Here is a 17,387-nt window from a genome sequence, read left to right on the forward strand (position 1 = left end):
TCAAAACCTCACAGCTGGGAAAGTAATAGAGCCTGCCTTCTGGGGAATAACCAAGAGTCACCTGCTTTTTCCATTAGCAGCCAGTGATCTGTTGTGCAAACACTATACCTAACATCCTGGCAGCAGGTGAATATTTGTAGATCCTAGGGGACTAATCTAGTAATACTGTAAAATCCTGCTGTGAAACTTAGCAAACATATTATTTTACAAGAAAAATATGACAATCTTTAAAAAATATATATACTTTATCTTTAAAGGTACAATTTTGCCTTTTTCAGCAGAAGAGTCAGCTCTCAGTGAGAATTTTAAAATGTCTTTCACTACAGAGTAAATTCAGCTGTAATGGATTGGCTTAGAATATGTGCAGAAAGTTAACTAGTCTGTTATAACACCAAATGCATTTCAGCTCCTTCTGCCAGCTTTAGGCTAGATGGTAAAGGCTTATCAGTATCCCTGGCAAAATTTTGCATTACTATATCTCTAATGAAGATGGCAATAGTCTTTTCTAGTTTTCAGAAAATATCTGACTGATGCACTGAAATATTTTGGAAGGTTAGTTTCATAATAAACACTAAAATAACTAACAAACAGGCATTTAAACTAATGCAAGATTAAGATTGATTACAACATACCACAAAATACAAGCTTAATTAATCTAACATCCCCCCCTTTCCCCCCCCTTCAAGCCAGTATCAGTTATGTATAGTTGGGCAATACATTATGTTTTCAGGTAATATAACCAACGGATTATAAAAAAGCCAAACCAAAAGACAGAGAGGGTTTTTTTAATCATTCATTCTTATAAAAAAAACCCACTGAATTAATCTTGTACCTATAACAAGCCACCTTCTCAATAACAGCATAATTACTCCACCACTAGGGTTATGAAAGTAGAATGCTCTTCTCTGCACAATTCTCACCCTTTGCTCACTAACAGCAAAGGTATAATCCCTTCCCTAAGGTGATATTTTTCCTTGTGTGATCTCTGTTATTTTTTTAAATGGCTATCTGAATTACTCAGCTTTGTATTACACCAGAATTCATATCCATCCTTATCCTGAGAGTTTTGGGGTATTTTTTTTTTTAAAGCGTGTCTTAAAAGCATGACACTTATTACTGATGGAATAGCTGATAAGAGGCAGGTAACAAGGCACTTGACATCTGCAGACAGCATCAGTGTTGTTTTTAAGTTATGATTTAAATGAAGTCCAATCTCAGTTGAAATATTTTCTTCAATGGAACTTTGATGCCTTTTAGCAGTCCCCAAACATGCTACCAGTTCCTAGAAAGGCAGATGCATCAACAAATAAACTTAACTTAATCCTAAGTCATTAATTAGACTGATTTGTTTCAGGTATTTGTACAGCTGCAAAGAAATTGTATTACGAAGAAATACAGCAGGAAGTCTTGGCTTCAGCATCGTAGGCGGTTATGAAGAACACAGTGGGAACAAACCATTCTTTATCAAATCCATCGTTGGAGGCACACCAGCATACAATGATGGAAGAATTAGGTAAACTAATGAAACTAATATTTAAATAGTACTCTTCATCCAAAGAACTCAAAAGGACTTTATAATATTCATAGAGTTAAGTCTTAAAATAAGGAGACTGTGGTCCAGAGAGACCAAGTGACCTGCTGAAGGTAAAAAGAGGGCTCAATTTCATACCAATCCAATGAAAACTTCCATTGAAACCAGTTAAGTATAAAATTGGGCCCTTTTTGACAAAGCTGGGAATAGAACCCGAAATAGAATCCTGTGCTTTAACAACTTGCTTTTCTGGCAAAATATTATCAAGTGTATAACTATCAACATCTACATATAATAAAAGACATCTGTGAAGTAGTGTATGTTATTTACATAGTAACAGTTATTTTAATTATACATACACTTCTACATTGACAACTAAAAATGTAATTTAAATCCAATACTAGGTGTGTGAGATAAAATATAGGTGACCTGTAAATTCTTACACAGTGTTTTATTGTCCAATAACCAGTTAATTTTACCTGGCACACAGAGATCTGAAAGAAGAGCTCTGATTTCATATTTTCCTCCATCTATATCTGATTTGTAAAGGAATGCCAGGAAAGAAACAAATACATGGTAGAGTAAGAACACAAGGATTTTTTCAACAGCTTACCTTCAGAAGCCTCAACTTTTTCACCCCCACTCTTTTGCCCGCTTAGTAGTTGCCATCCTTCTGGCAAAGTGGTGACACAACGTTATAGAGCCAGCCAAAGCAGCTCAATTGGCAAGAAAGTTGACTGAGATCTGGATCTCTTCTTAGTTTTAAGTGTTTTAACTAAAATCTTATCTACATTTTTAATTTTCCAGATGCGGTGATATCCTCCTTGCTGTCAATGGCAGGAATACATCAGGAATGATGCATGCCTGTTTGGCAAGAATGCTCAAAGAACTGAAAGGAAAAATTACTCTCACTCTTATGTCCTGGCCTGGCACTTTTTTATAAAACAAGTATTCATGGAAAAATGACAAATCATTTGACACAGAAAACAAGCTATTTACTATGGACATCAGTTTTCCGGTCAACTGTATATTTGTAAATAATAATAATAATAAAAAAAAAGTTTGTGAAATGTAATTTTGCATGTCAAGACGGTCTTGAGAAAACATGGCACCTGTCAGAGTAACGTGCACTTTAGAAAAAAGCAAAGCTACTGAAATTATAGATCAGGGTACAATTCTCATGTGTTTAAGTTTGTATTTTTATATTGGACTCATTATAATAAAGTCCATTAAGAAGAAGCAGCAATTCTGTTCACTACCATTTTCAATTTATAAAAAAAGTTATGGATATGTAGCTCGGAAAAATACCTGGCAGTCTCTTGAAATGATAAACTTGAAATGTTTTTGTAATGCTTAAATCAGTTGACTGTTTCTACCCAACATGTAAAAAGCACTTTGATCAAATAATGTTCCTTTTCAAGGTCAGTATGATGCTGATATTTTCAAGACTTTCAAATATTTTGTCTGGTAGGATGTAATACTGTGAATGAGATTTTATTTCTTATTAAAAATAAATGTAACTATTGTACAGACATGTTCTTTTCTTCAAGAAAACAGTAACTATAATTCTTCCCAAAGTTTCTGATTAACTGCAGATAACCCAGCAAGATTAGGACTTCATACTTAATTTTTTAAAATTCATGGATAAAATAGTGTTTAAGTATTGTCAGATTGACTACTAATTATCCACTTGGATAGTGGCAGTGTAAGTTTTGCTAGACTCAAACATTTTCTGGAGGGATTATGTCCAAAAGTGAGATGGTAGTTTATTTTCTTTGCTTAAACAATTATAGGTGTCTCTATGGAAATTATCAATATTCTGAAGTCAGGTGCTCTTTCCCATTAACTTTAAAGGGGGAAAGGATCAGGCCATTAATTTTTACTGTGATGTGGACAGCTGTCTCTCAAATATGCTAAGACCAACTTCATTTTACATAGGTCAGAGCAGCAGAATTGATGGATAACCAGTTAATAGAAACCAAAAGTAATTATCTAACCTCCAATTCTATGAGCTACTTAAATCATCCTCCTGCACTCACTCATACATTTGAAAGTTGTGTTAAAACCTTTAACACTTTATATGTAATATAAATAATGGTCATACTCTCCAATCACATGAAAAATAATGTGCATATTTTATGTTTTTGCCATACCTTCCAGCAAAAGTTTCTCAAATGCCTCTCGCTCTTCTCCTATGGCACACAAAAGGATGACCTGTTTAGCTTTGCCCTTTGAGTTCATTATATAAAATTCAGAGATCCATGAGCATGGTTACAGATGTATTGGTAGGTATTAGTATGCGGTAACATGAATGCAAACCAACCTCAACCCAGGAGAAGAATAAACTTCCACAGCTCCTACTGGCTTAGGCAACAAGAGACTGAGTTCAGTATTTTGGGGGTAGGTTTCCTGTACAGTACTGCAACAGCACCACCCTCTAGACCTCAGAAGCCACCGCTGCACTTTTTCTTATAGTATCTTAAAAATAAGACAAAGTCAATCCATGAATCTTAACTTAACATGAAAAATTCACTCTTTTATTTTCAAAAAACAAATTAACCTTATATTTTGTACTAACAGAACAAGATTAAGAGCAAATTTCTTTAATACCCAGAAAAATAAGATTTATAGTAATCTATTTCTGGCACTAATATATGCAAGTAAGCAAATATCACACATGCCTATTCCACTGGAGCAGCTTCAGTGTTTTCCTGTTCAGGGGCAGGTTCACCACTAGCTTCTTTTCCTTCTTTGCTTCTTTTGGATTTTTTGTGTTTGTGCCTCCTGTGGCTGTCCCCTTCTTCACTGTCATGACGACGCCTGCTGTTACTAAGACAAAGAGAGGAAAATGCTCAGACAGATGCATACTCTGCTATTAAATAGGCCCTCAAACATAATGTATGAGAAATCTGCCTCTTGCTTCCTTATAAGAAAACTGACACCTGCAGTTTTAATGTCATGTGCAGTACTGGAAAATGTGGACAAAGACGAATAGGAAGTGATCATCAGAACATAAATGTGCATCACAATCAAGCTTCATTTTTAATAAATGGTTTATATGCATCCACGCTATTTTTTAAAAAAAAAACAGGAATGACAAATCATAGAGTCATAGACTTTGTCAGAAGGGACCATTATGATCGTCTAGTCTGACCTCCTGCACAACACAGGCCACAGAATCTCACCCACCCACTCCTGTAATAAACCCCTAACCTATGTATGAGCTATTGAAGTCCTCAAATTGTGGTTTAAAGACTTCAAGGTGCAGAGAATCCTCCAGCAAATGACCCATGCCCCACACTGCAGAGGAAGGCAAAAAACACCTCAGGCCTCTGCCAATCTGCCCTGGAGGAAAATTCCTTCCTGACCCCAAATATGGCGATCAGCTAAACCCTGCGCATGTGGGCAAGACTCACCAGCCAGACACCCAGGAAAGAATTCTCTGTAGTGACTCAGATCCCACTCCATCTAACTTCCCATCACAGGCAATTGAGCATATTTACCGCTAATAGTCAAAGATCAATTAATTGCCAAAATTAGGCCATCCCATCATACCTTCCCCTCAATAAACTTATCAAGCTTCGTCTTGAAGCCAGATATGTCTTTTGCCCCCACTGTTCCCTTGGAAGGCTGTTTCAGAACTTCACTCCTCTGATGGTTAGAAACCTTCGTCTAATTTCAAGTCTAAACTTCCTGATGGCCAGTTTATATCCATTTGTTCGTGTATCCACATTAGTACTGAGTTTAAATAATCCCTCTGATATATTTATAGAGAGCAATCAGATCTCCCCTCAGCCCTCTTTTGGTTAGGATAAACAAGACAAGCTCCTTGAGTCTCCTTTCGTAAGACAGGTTTTCCATTCCTCGGATCATCCTAGTAGCCCTTCTCTGTACCTGTTCCAGTTTGAATTCATCTTTCTAAACATGGGAGACCAGAACTGCACACAGTATTCCAGATGAGGTCTCACCAGTGCCTTGTATAACGGTACTAACACCTCCTTATCTCTACTGGAAGTACCTCACCTGATGCATCCCAAGACCGCATTAGCTTTTTTCACAGCCATATCACATTGGTGGCTCATAGTCATCCTGTGATCAACCAATACTCCGAGGTCCTTCTCCTCCTCTGTTACTTCCAACTGATGAGTCCCCAGTTTATAACAAAAATTCTTGTTATTAATCCCTAAATGCACGACCTTGCACTTTTCACTATTAAATTTCATCCTATTACTATTACTCCAGTTTACAAGGTCATCCAGATCTTCCCGTATGATATCCTGGTCCTTCTCTGTATTGGCAATACCTCTCAGCTTTGTGTCATCTGCAAACTTTATTAGTACACTGCCACTTTTTGTGCCAACGTCAGTAATAAAAAGATTAAATAAGATTGGTCCCAAAACCGATCCCTGAGGAACTCCACTAGTAACCTCCCTCCAGCCTGACAGTTCACCTTTCAGTATGACCCATTGTAGTCTCCCCTTTAACCAGTTCCTTATCCATCTTTCAGTTTTCATATCAATCCCCATCTTTTCCAATGTAACTAATAATTCCCCATTCCTGGTTTAAAAAAAAAAAAAAAAAAAAAAAAAAAAAAGTGTGGAACCATATCAAATGCCTAACTGAAATCGAGGTAAATTACATCCACTGCGTTTCCTTTATCTAAAAAATCTGTTACCTTCTCAAAGGAGGAGATCAGGTTGGTTTGGCATGATCTATCTTTTGTAAAACCATGTTGTATTTTGTCCCAATTACCATTGACTTCAATGTCGTTAACTACTTTCTCCTTCAAAAATTTTTCCAAGACCTTGCATACTACAGATGTCAAACTAACAGGCCTGTAGTTACCCGGATCACTCTCCCCCCACCCCTTCTTAAAAATAGAAACTATGTTAGCAATTCTCCAGTCATACGGTACAACCCCGGAGTTTACAGATTCATTAAAAAATCCTCTCCCCTCTACCTTTCTCTCATATTCTAACTACAAGGCTTTTTTCTTACAGCTTAAGTAAGTCCCTACTGTGATTCTTGTAATGTTTTTGTTACCCCCACCCCCCACTCATTCGCCTTATATGAAGTATACCAGTAGGGTCCAGACAAAGGATTTTACACACTGCCCCAGCTGAAGCTGGTAGAGACATTACACAGTAACCTTGGATCAACATCTCTTGTCAGCTACACATCTTTTACATAGCAGATTTGCTGCAGGCAGCATATCGGGATCTTTGCAACCTTTTCATGATACTCCAACTGTCATTTTTCTACAGATCAAGTCTTTTTCATATACTATTAAAGATCAAACCTTCGAGATGATTTGTGTCTAGTCTCTTCTTTTTCTCTATGTCTCCTTTCTCGGTGTCGTTCCTCTTTCTCTCTGCTTGTTCTGTGACGCTCATAGCCTCTTTCTGCATATTCTCTGTACCTATATCGTTCTTCATCACTGATGAGAAGAAAAGAAAAATCTTTCACATGCCAGTGAAATGTTAAAGCAGCCTGGGGGAAAAAACCCACACATTCTAACATTTACACAACAAATGACAAACCAGACTTAACGTATTGGTCAGGATTCATAAATACCATCTACAACGTATGTTAAAAAGATGTTAAAGTTGTTTAACCTAAGGGGTAGAATATAAGGACTGTTGTAACTTTAGATTTGAAGTCTTGATATTTTGACATAAGGGTGTACTGGGGTGGAGGAAAAGGAGAAGTTAGCAGCATCTTATTAAATCTATGCACAGTTTATTATGCAATAACAAACTTTGTATGAAAATCACAGGTAGTGAACATTTATTATACTTAATCCTCATCTGGATGGCATGTTATAGTTATACAGTTTTGAGCTCACACTTTATAAATGAAGTTTTTGAAAGAACATACTGGCTATTTCTTATCAGCACTTCTGAGGTGTTAAAAAGCATTTGAGCATGTTCAGTGAAATCTTCAGTAAGTCTTAGTGATGACATGCAGTAACAGCCATGAAGGAAGAAACTAGGTATATAGGAGGCCTCAATGCACTGTAAGAGATTTTGTAAAATATTGTAGCTTTGGTAAGGCTTCATAACATCTTAGTTAAAGTGGGTACTGCAACATGTTCCTGTCCTACTAACACACACACACACACACACACACACACACACACACACACACACACACACACACACACACACACAGAGAAAGTCAGTGAAGTGTTCCATGAAATAAGAAGTTGATAGTGATACCTATTTGAGTTTAGTCCAACAGAAAACACAATAGATTTTAACATTATCTTCTTATGCACCCGCTGCCAATAATCCAATCTGCCGTCTCCTTGCTTTGAGAACTGCTTATGAAAAAGCTCTATGTAAGAGCTGGGTATTATTTATTACTTGGTTAAAAAACAGATGCAGTGTCATAGGTGCAATTTGACACCTGTGTTGTTCAATAAAGATAAATTGATTGAATAGCAACATGTCATATGAATTCTTAGTTTCCATAGCTCAGAAAATAAAGGGGAGATCTTTGCAAATTAAGATCCTGAAAGAAAACTACAGACTGATGTGATCAAACTTTTTGAGTCAGAAACTAGCTAAAAGGAATTAGAACTTAGAAGCCATTAAGTTAAAGCAAAAACTAAAGCGCCACATCTTCAGTCTAAGCAAACATTTACTAGCAAAATATTACTGTCTTTTCCTTCAAGGTACTGGGGACCCTATGTGCAGAAGAATCCATGTGGCTCCACTAATGAGGAAGGATTTGCGGAGCCTGTGCAGGGAATGTGCCTTCTACACGGATTAGAACCCAGCTTCACAGAGATTCCCCACATCTCAATGAAGTGAGAATTTGGATGAGAGAAGACTGATTTGCCACAATATGGCTCCAGTGGCCATTTCCCTAATAGGACCACTGCATCTCTGATTACTCCAGGCCTAGGCATGGACTTATGGGGGAGAGGGAGGAAAAGGGGAAGGAAATCAACACCTGAACGAGTACTGCCAAGTCTCACTATGGGTCTCTATAGATTGCTTTACATGATTTTACTGCTGTGGAGCAGTAAAATTAGGGACTGTTATTGGCAGTTAAATCTTGGGTAAAAATTTGAAGTATTTCCTTGGAAGTTACAGAATACTAATTCCCAAAATATTACACAGCACTTTAACAAATGGACAAATGATAAAGGAAGCCAAGGAATGTCATCTGTTTCTCCACAATATGTTAAAATATTTCCTCTGTCAAAATATGGGACAACAATAGCTACCATTGGTTAACTCATAGTAATGATTCATTGCTAAGTAATACAATTGAGTTGACTAACAATGCTCTTCCAAATGTTTTGCATTATAAAAACTTAACTGTAGTTACAACCAAAGATGAGGGAGTATACAAATTGATATAAAGCATGGTCTTATGTTGTGGGAGACACTACTTTAAATCTAAAAGAAATATACATTTATTCAAAAGCATATGCACATTCACACTATGGCTCAAAGTAAAACCTACAATTACAACATACCTATATAAAAAACAAGAAATAGATAGGGAACTAATTAAGGCTTAAATCAGACGGTTCCATGACCAGTTTGAGGAGTATGGGGTAATACTTAATAAGCTACATGAAACACACAAGGTGCTTATTGTGTTGAATCCACAACACTCTCTCACTCCTCTTAGGTGCCCAACACCAGAATAAGGTGAAGTAGTTTCGCTAGAAAAAGAAACTTTGCTGACTCCCAATTGTAGTATACAACAGAATCCCAACAGTATAACAGATTTGAAATTTGTGAGTTTACCCCTCAATTTCCCCTCTACTGTGAGATGCTGTGAAGGGAAAATGTGCATAATCAAACTTTCATTCCACTACATATTTCCTCACATCACAGCCATTTTGCTGAAGGGAAAAAAAATGCTGATCAATCAAACTCTCCCACATCAAACGTCATATGAATTTAAGCCGAAAATTCTGCAAATATCAACCCCCAGTTTCCAAAACATGTCATACTGAGAGAGGGCAGCACAGGTTAACAATACTATACAGGAGACAGGGCTGAATAAACTCAAAGAGGACATTAGGCTCTTGTGGAGTGGAGCTGCAGTGGGGCACACATCCGTGTGGTACAGCACTTCAGACATTTCCCAACCTATGCAGTGTATACAGCATTAGAAACGCTAATTATTTAACATTAACAACTAATTAGCAATTATTTCTTAAGAATTAAGAAAGACTTGGTGGATAGTTCACATTACTTTTCTAGTTCAGGATTCCAATCCTGATTTGGCCTAAAGTGGAAGTGTGTCCTAATCCTGAATAAATTTAGCCCATGTCACAAAAACTAAACATGACTAGTCAGTCTAGTTATGAGAGGCTCGGCTCTGGAATAAAAAGGTTGTTTCAGGTCAGAATTGAGAAGCACTGATAGAGCTTATGGAAAGCTTACATAACATCTGTCTAGCTCTAGATACTGCTTCAGTCCTTCACTTAAATGATCAATTTTAAAGTATATATCCCTTCTATCAAAAAGAGTAAAATGTTTTAAATGTCTTATAATAAAAAAAATTGAAATTGATAACATATCGTAGGTTGAGAAAAAGGAAGTTTATGTGAGCACTCATATGCATAGGTGGGGTTTTATGAATATACTTGTTGAATACAAATTATACTTCTGTGTGCTTCAAATATTATTAATTATAAACTGAAATTTCACCCCATGTCTAAAAATCACAAAAATGTCAAATTGGCATTAAAATGGGTAAGCCAGGTCTGAAAAGAGAGAGAAATTAAGTACCAAATTTTAAATAATTGGACAACAATTCCCTGAACGAAGACACCCTTGAAATAAGAATGTTCAGCACAGTTCAAGGAGCTTAACATTTTTGCCACTTTGTAGCAAAAAACAAAGCCAGAGAGAAAAAAATAATTTAGTGGATTTCCCCCTACCTGAGATCTAGTTCCCAAGATCAAAAAATTGCTGATTAATGTCTAATGTAAAAAGTTAACTTTGGAATATGGAATGTTACCTCTGCTGAGTTTAACATAGGTAGTCAAATGCCTGCTATGCTTTCAAGTTTAAAAAATGAAGGCCAAAACCTTTTTCATCACACCTTTTTCATATTCTGTATTTGCCACAGAGAGCTATAGAAAATTATTTAAAAATATTCTATAGAGGTTTCAAAGTTGACACTATTTTTTTATCCCTCTTATTTAACAGTTTGAGATCTTACCACCAAATGCATATGACAAAGGATTCAGCAAGAACTATGAAAAATTCTAAACATGACCAAAACCAGCTTTTCTACATGCAAAACAAAAATCACAATTTGAATGGTCCAGCATGTTGGGACCTTTCAGGTGGAATAAGACCTGTGTGCCCCACTGGCAAACTAGGAATTCCCCTGTCACTTTACACCTGGTTTCCATCTGTAGTCATTAGGCACTTCCTATGTGCTTGTAGGACCACATCCCTGAGGGAGAGGATGAGAGGGTTAGCTACTTTGTGCAGTAACTGAGGTTTCTCGAGATGTGACCCTATGGGTGCTCCACTTTAGGGGTGCTGGCATCCTCTGCACCCCTGTGCCTGGGATTGGATTTCTTTGGTAGCAGTGTCCGTTGGTCCGCATCTGCGCTCCTCCCTGTGACGTGCCGTGAGCAGCGTCTATATAGCATGGTGCAACCCAACCACCCTGTTTCTTCACCACTGCCGAGTCCATGTTTGAACTTCGAAGCAGAGGGGAGGAGGGCAGGTAATGGAGCACTCACAGGGACAAACATCTCGAAGAAACTCAGTTACTGCACAAGGTGAGTAACCCTGTCTTCTTCGAGTGGTGTCCCTATAGGTGCTTCACTTTAGCAGTGTTGGAAGGTTGAGGCTTCGGAGCAGTATTGAAGAGTGAGGATAGGACGATGTGTCCAAGTAACGTATCGGATGTTGAGTCATGGGTAATCACATAATGTTGTATGAATATGTACGAGGAAGCCCAGGTGGTAGCCCCACAAATGTCCGTTATTCAGGGCACGTTATTCAGGAAGGCTATTGAGGTGGACAGCGATCGGGTAGAATATGTTTGAGTTCCCGCTGAAGTTTGTAGATTATCTTGTTGATAGCAATGGTGAATGCATTGAGATATCCATTTTGAAAATCTTTGCTTTGATATTGCAGATCCTTTTGACCTTTCAGCTGTAGAAAGGAATAAGCGCAGTGATTGTCTGAATGATTTAGGTCATTTGAGGTACAAGGCTACCGCTCACTTACTTCCAGAGTGTGTAGCATTGCCTCATGTTTGTTTTTATATAGCTTGGGGAAGAATGATGGAAGGTGGAGCGATTGGTTCAAGTGAAAGGACGATAAGACTTTGGGTAAGAATTTCAGGTTGGGTCGTAATGTGACTGTATTCTTGTAGAAGACTGTATACGGGGTGAGCACCATGAGGGCACCTGTTTCACCCACTTATTGAGCAGATGTGATTGCTATGAGAAAGGCATTTGCATGGGCAGGTGGATATAGGAACAGGAGGCCATCAGTTCAAATGGGGAGTTGGTGAAGCAGCGTAGGACTAAGCTAAGGTCCAAGACGGGGTTGGATCTCGAACCTCAGGATATTTTGGAGGCCCTTAGAAATCGTTTGGTCATAGGATGGGTAAAAACACAATGGTCTTCTACTATGCAAAAAGAACAGGAGTACTTGTGGCACCTTAGAGACTAACAAATTTATTAGAGCATAAGCTTTTGTGGGCTACAACCCACTTCTTCGGATGCATGTAGAGTGAAACATATATTGAGGAGATATATATATACACATACAGAGAGCATGAACAGGTGGGAGTTGTCTGAGAGGCCAAATTAAGTAAGAGAAAAAAACTTTTGAAGTGATAATCAAGATAGCTCAGTACAGACATTTTGATAAGAAGCAAGTGTGAAAATACTTACAAGGGGAGATAGATTCAGTGTTTGTAATGGCTCAGCCATTCCCAGTCTTTATTTAATCCTGAGTTGATTGTGTCTAGTTTGCATATCAATTCCAGCTCGGCAGTCTCTCGTTGGAGTCTGTTTTTGAAGTTAGACTGACTTAGAACAACGCTTCCTTAGCTCTCGTCCCCTAACGCCCCTACTCTACTTGCGCTACATTGATGACATCTTCATCATCTGGACCCATGGAAAAGAAGCCCTTGAGGAATTCCACCATGATTTCAATAATTTCCATCCCACCATCAACCTCAGCCTAGATCAATCCACACAAGCGGTCCATTTCCTGGACACTACTGTGCTAATAAGCGATGGTCACATAAATACCACCCTATACCGGAAACCTACTGACCGCTACACTTACCTACATGCCTCCAGCTTCCATCCAGGACACACCACACGATCCATTGTCTACAGCCAAGCTCTAAGATATAACCGCATTTGCTCCAATCCCTCAGATAGAGACAAGCACCTACAAGATCTCTATCAAGCATTCTTAAAACTACAATACCCACCTGCTGAAGTGAAAAAACAGATTGACAGAGCCAGACGAGTACCCAGAAGTCACCTCCTACAAGACAGGGCCAACAAAGAAAATAACAGAACACCACTAGCTGTCACCTTCAGCCCCCAACTAAAACCTCTCCAGCGCATCATCAGAGATCTACAACCTATCCTGAAAGATGATCCTTTACTCTCACAGATCTTGGGAGACAGACCTGTCCTCGCTTACAGACAACCCCCCAACCTAAAGCAAATACTCACCAGCAACCACACATCACTGAACAAAAACAAAAACACTGACCCAGGAACCTATCCTTGTAACAAAGCCCGATGCCAACTCTGTCCACATATCTATTCAAGTGACATCATCATAGGGCCTAATCACATCAGCCATACCATCAGGGGCTCGTTCACCTGCACATCTACCAATGTGATATATGCCATCATGTGCCAGCAATGCCCCTCTGCCATGTACATTGGCCAAACCGGACAGTCTCTACGCAAAAGAATTAATGGACACAAATCTGACATCAGGAATCATAATACTCAAAAACCAGTGGAAGAACACTTTAACCTGTCTGGCCATTCTATGACAGACCTGCGGGTGGCTATCTTAAAACAGAAAAACTTCAAAAACAGACTCCAAAGAGAGACTGCTGAGCTGGAATTGATATGCAAACTAGACACAATCAACTCAGGATTAAATAAAGACTGGGAATGGCTGAGCCATTACAAACATTGAATCTATCTCCCCTTGTAAGTATTTTCACACTTGCTTCTTATCAAAATGTCTGTACTGAGCTATCTTGATTATCACTTCAAAAGTTTTTTTTCTCTTACTTAATTGGCCTCTCAGAGTTGGTAAGACAACTCCCACCTATTCATGCTCTCTGTATGTGTGTATATATATATCTCCTCAATATATGTTTCACTCTATATGCATCCGAAGAAGTGGGTTATAGCCCACGAAAGCTTATGCTCTAATAAATTTGTTAGTCTCTAAGGTGCCACAAGTACTCCTGTTCTTTTTGCGGATACAGACTAACACGGCTGCTACTCTGAAACCTGTCATTCTACTATGCAGTGGAAGGTGGTGATGGCAGCCAGGTGTATGCAAATAGAATTCAAATAGAGTCCTGATTTCTTGAGTTTGAGAATGTAGTCCAGAATGAGTGGCAGGGGAGCATGAAGCGCTGGAGTATGCTTAGTGTCACACTAGGGCTGGAATCTTTTCCATTTTTGTAGGCAAGTCTAGCGAGTGGTTGCACATCTACTATTTTAAAGGATTTCTTGTATGTCCATAAAGCAGGTCATCTCAGGAGCTGAAACCATGAAGGAATCAGGCCTTCAGATGAAGAATTTCCAGGTTGGGGTGGAGAATTGTGCCTGCATGCTGAGAGAGGAGATGTGGCTCCGGGTGAAGGGTTATAGGAGGACAGACCACCATGCACAGGAGATATGGGTACCATATTTGCAGGGGCCAGTTCGGAGCTATCAGAATGACTCTACCCTGTTCTACTTGTATCTTGTACAATACTCTGAAAAGAAGGGGGAAAGGGTGGAAAGGAGTATAGAACAGGTGTGTTCCATGTAATAAGGCAGGTGTCTCTGAGGGATTGGTGGCCAAGGCCCGCGCTCAGGCAGAAATGTGAGCATTTGGCATTGACGGGTATGGCAAACAGGTCTATGCTCGGAAACCCCCATTGGTTGAAAATAGTCTGTAGAGTTGGCGGGTGTATCTCCCACTTGTGATCTTGTGAGGACTTTTTGCTTGGCGACTCTGCTGTGGTGTTCTGGTGGCCAGGTAGGTACATGGCAGAGATATGGATACTGTCTCGGATACACCTGTTCCACAACCTTATGGGCTTCAGTGCATAGGGACTGAGACCTGGATCCCCCTTAACCTATTGATGTAAAACATGCAGGAGACATTGTCTGTCAATACTCTAATGCTTGTGTTCTTGATTAATGGAAGAAAGTGGAGGCATGCATTGCATGCACTGCAGACGGCATGTAGCTCTAGAAGATTGATGTGGAGCATAGATTCTAAAGGGGACCATTTGTCCTGTATTGTGTGGTTCTGTAAATGTGAACCCCAACCAAGAAGGGAGCCTCTGTCATCAGGAGCAATGACAGAGGAAGTTGGAAAAGGGGGATTCCCCCCCCTCAGACATTCTGGGGCTGTGTCCACCATTCTTCTAATGAGAGTTTGATCTTGAGTGGTACCGATAGCGATTTGTTCAGGTTCTGTCTGTGTGGTAGTAGACTGTTCGAAGCCTGGCCTAGAGGCAGTGCATAGGCAATCTGGCATGTTTGACAATGAATGTATTTGCTGCCATATTACCGAGTAATTGCCTGCGAGTTCAGGCAGAGATCTGTGGACTGGTTTGCACCTTGGAAATTAGACTGACAATTGTGTCGAATCTGCGAGTTGGAAGGAAGGCTTTGACCTCTATTGTGTCCAACTGTGCTCGGATAAATTCCAGTTGTCCTATTATCAGTACTAATTTTTGCGTGTTTATTTCAAGGCCTAGACTGGAGGTTCATTGTCTCTCCTATGGCCTGGAGTGCATCATGTTGAAAGGGGGCCTTTATTAGGCAGTTGTTGAGATAAGGAAATATCATGAGTCCTCGTTTGTGGAGGTATTGGCACAGTTGCTAAGACCTTGGGAAAAAATTCTGGGAACTGCAGAAAGGCCAAAGGATAGTACCTTGTATTGATAATGGTCCAACCGTAGGGCAAATCTGAGAAACCGTCTGTCTAAAGGGTGTATAGAGATGAGGAAATATACATTTTGGAGATCAAGGGCTGAGAGCCAGTCCCCATGTTGCAAAGCTGGGATTATCAATTACTAACGCAACTATCTTGAAGCACTGCAATTTGTTAACTTGTTGAGGTACTTCAAATTGAGGATAGGTCTCCATCCGCTGTTGTTCTTTTTTATTATGAAGTAGTTGGAATAAAAGCCTTTCCCTCTGTGATGGAACAGGACTGGTTCTATGGCTCCCAGTTGCAGAAGGTGGCTTATTTCCTCCCATATGGTTGTGAGAAAGGTCCCTGAAGAGGGACGGAAAGGGGGATGGGTGTATGGGAGGGAGAGGAATGGAATGGAGTATCCCTTGTGTATAATTTCCAACACCCACTGGTTGGAGGTGATTGTCTGCCATGAGGAGGGATAGCTCAGTGGTTTGAGCACTGGCCTGCTAAACCCAGGGTTGTGAGCTCAATCCTTGAGGGAGCCACTTGGGGATCTGAGGCAAAATCAGTACTTGGTCCTGCTAGTGAAAGCAGGGGGCTGGACTCGATGACCTTTTGGGGTCCCTTCCAGCTCTATGAGATACGTATATCTCCATATATTTGGGGGGAGGAGTTCAATCCTTGAGTGGGGCCATTTAGGGATCAGGGGCAAAAATCTGCCTGGGGATTGGTCCTGCTTTGAGCAGGGGGTTGGACTAGATGACCTCCTGAGGTCCCTTCCAACCCTGATATTCTATGATTCTATGAACAGGGTCAAATGGCTGCCAAACTGGTGAGATAACGTGGACAGCTGCTGCATTTGATTCAGGGGGAGAGCTCTCAGGGCCTCGACCTAACTTTCAAAACTGATGCTTGGAGGAGGAAGGATGAGGAGCAGTTGACTGAGCTGGTCCCTGCTTATGTTTAGGAGGGGGTCTCTGGCATCTACGTTGTGGGTTGTAGTATTGTTAGGGGCCAAAAAGTGGAGGACGAGAACTAGCAATAGTTTGACATCTACCTTGTCTTTGTTTTGGTGTATAAATGCTGAGGGAGCATAGTGTTGCCCTCAAATTCTTCAGGGAATGAAGGGACTCGTCAATATTCTCAGTGAAAAGTTTGGGACCCCCAAACAGGATATCCTCCACTGTGGTCTGTACTTCTTTGGGGAACCCCCATAGATGTAGCCACGAGGCGTGTCTCATGACTATAGCTGTGGCTATGGATTGGGCTGCAGTGTCAGGTGCATCCAGAGAGGCCGGTAGCAGTTTGTCCCAACAGCTGTCTTTTAGTTATGAGTGCCTGAAATCGCTCCTTCTTGTTGTCTAGGATATGTTGCAGGAAATCAGTGAACTTAGAGTAGTTCAAATGGTTATAATTTATAGAAGCGCCTTGGAAGTAGCAATCCTGAACTGGAGTGTGGTGGATGAGTAGGCCTTGCGGCTGAAGAGGTCTAGCCTCTTCAATTCTTTATTGTAGGGGTTTTTCCAAGAATGATGTTATATCCCTCTCTCGTTCACTACATTAAGTATGAGGGAATTAGGAATAGGGTGGGAAAATAAAAACCCTCTCTCTTTTTTGCAAGGACATATTTTTTGTCCACCCACTTGCAGACTGGTGGTATGGATGCAGGGGTCTGCCAGATTACCTTAACTAGGTCTAATATGGCTTCGTTGACAGGAAGC

At 39.9% G+C, this 17,387-nt stretch overlaps 2 protein-coding genes across 9 annotated transcripts in view; one reads left to right on the plus strand and one right to left on the minus strand.

Moving 5' to 3' along the window:
- LNX1 (ligand of numb-protein X 1) overlaps window positions 1-2,474 on the plus strand; it is a 94,326-nt gene extending 91,852 nt beyond the window's left edge. For both annotated transcript variants that reach the window (XM_065405257.1, XM_065405258.1), the window contains exons 9-10: window positions 1,355-1,513; window positions 2,339-2,474. In XM_065405257.1, the coding sequence (XP_065261329.1) occupies window positions 1,355-1,513; window positions 2,339-2,474 (295 nt within the window). The remainder of the gene's footprint in view (window positions 1-1,354; window positions 1,514-2,338) is intronic.
- Window positions 2,475-4,046: 1,572 nt separating this feature from the next.
- FIP1L1 (factor interacting with PAPOLA and CPSF1) overlaps window positions 4,047-17,387 on the minus strand; it is an 81,198-nt gene continuing 67,857 nt past the window's right edge. For all 7 annotated transcript variants that reach the window (XM_065405245.1, XM_065405243.1, XM_065405240.1 and 4 more), the window contains 2 exons: window positions 6,831-6,968; window positions 4,047-4,360 (listed from right to left, as the gene is read on the minus strand). In XM_065405245.1, the coding sequence (XP_065261317.1) occupies window positions 4,213-4,360; window positions 6,831-6,968 (286 nt within the window). In that variant the 3' untranslated portion in view covers window positions 4,047-4,212. The remainder of the gene's footprint in view (window positions 4,361-6,830; window positions 6,969-17,387) is intronic.

This window comes from Emys orbicularis, chromosome 5, assembly GCF_028017835.1.
Source record: "Emys orbicularis isolate rEmyOrb1 chromosome 5, rEmyOrb1.hap1, whole genome shotgun sequence".
NCBI lineage: Eukaryota > Metazoa > Chordata > Testudines > Emydidae > Emys > Emys orbicularis.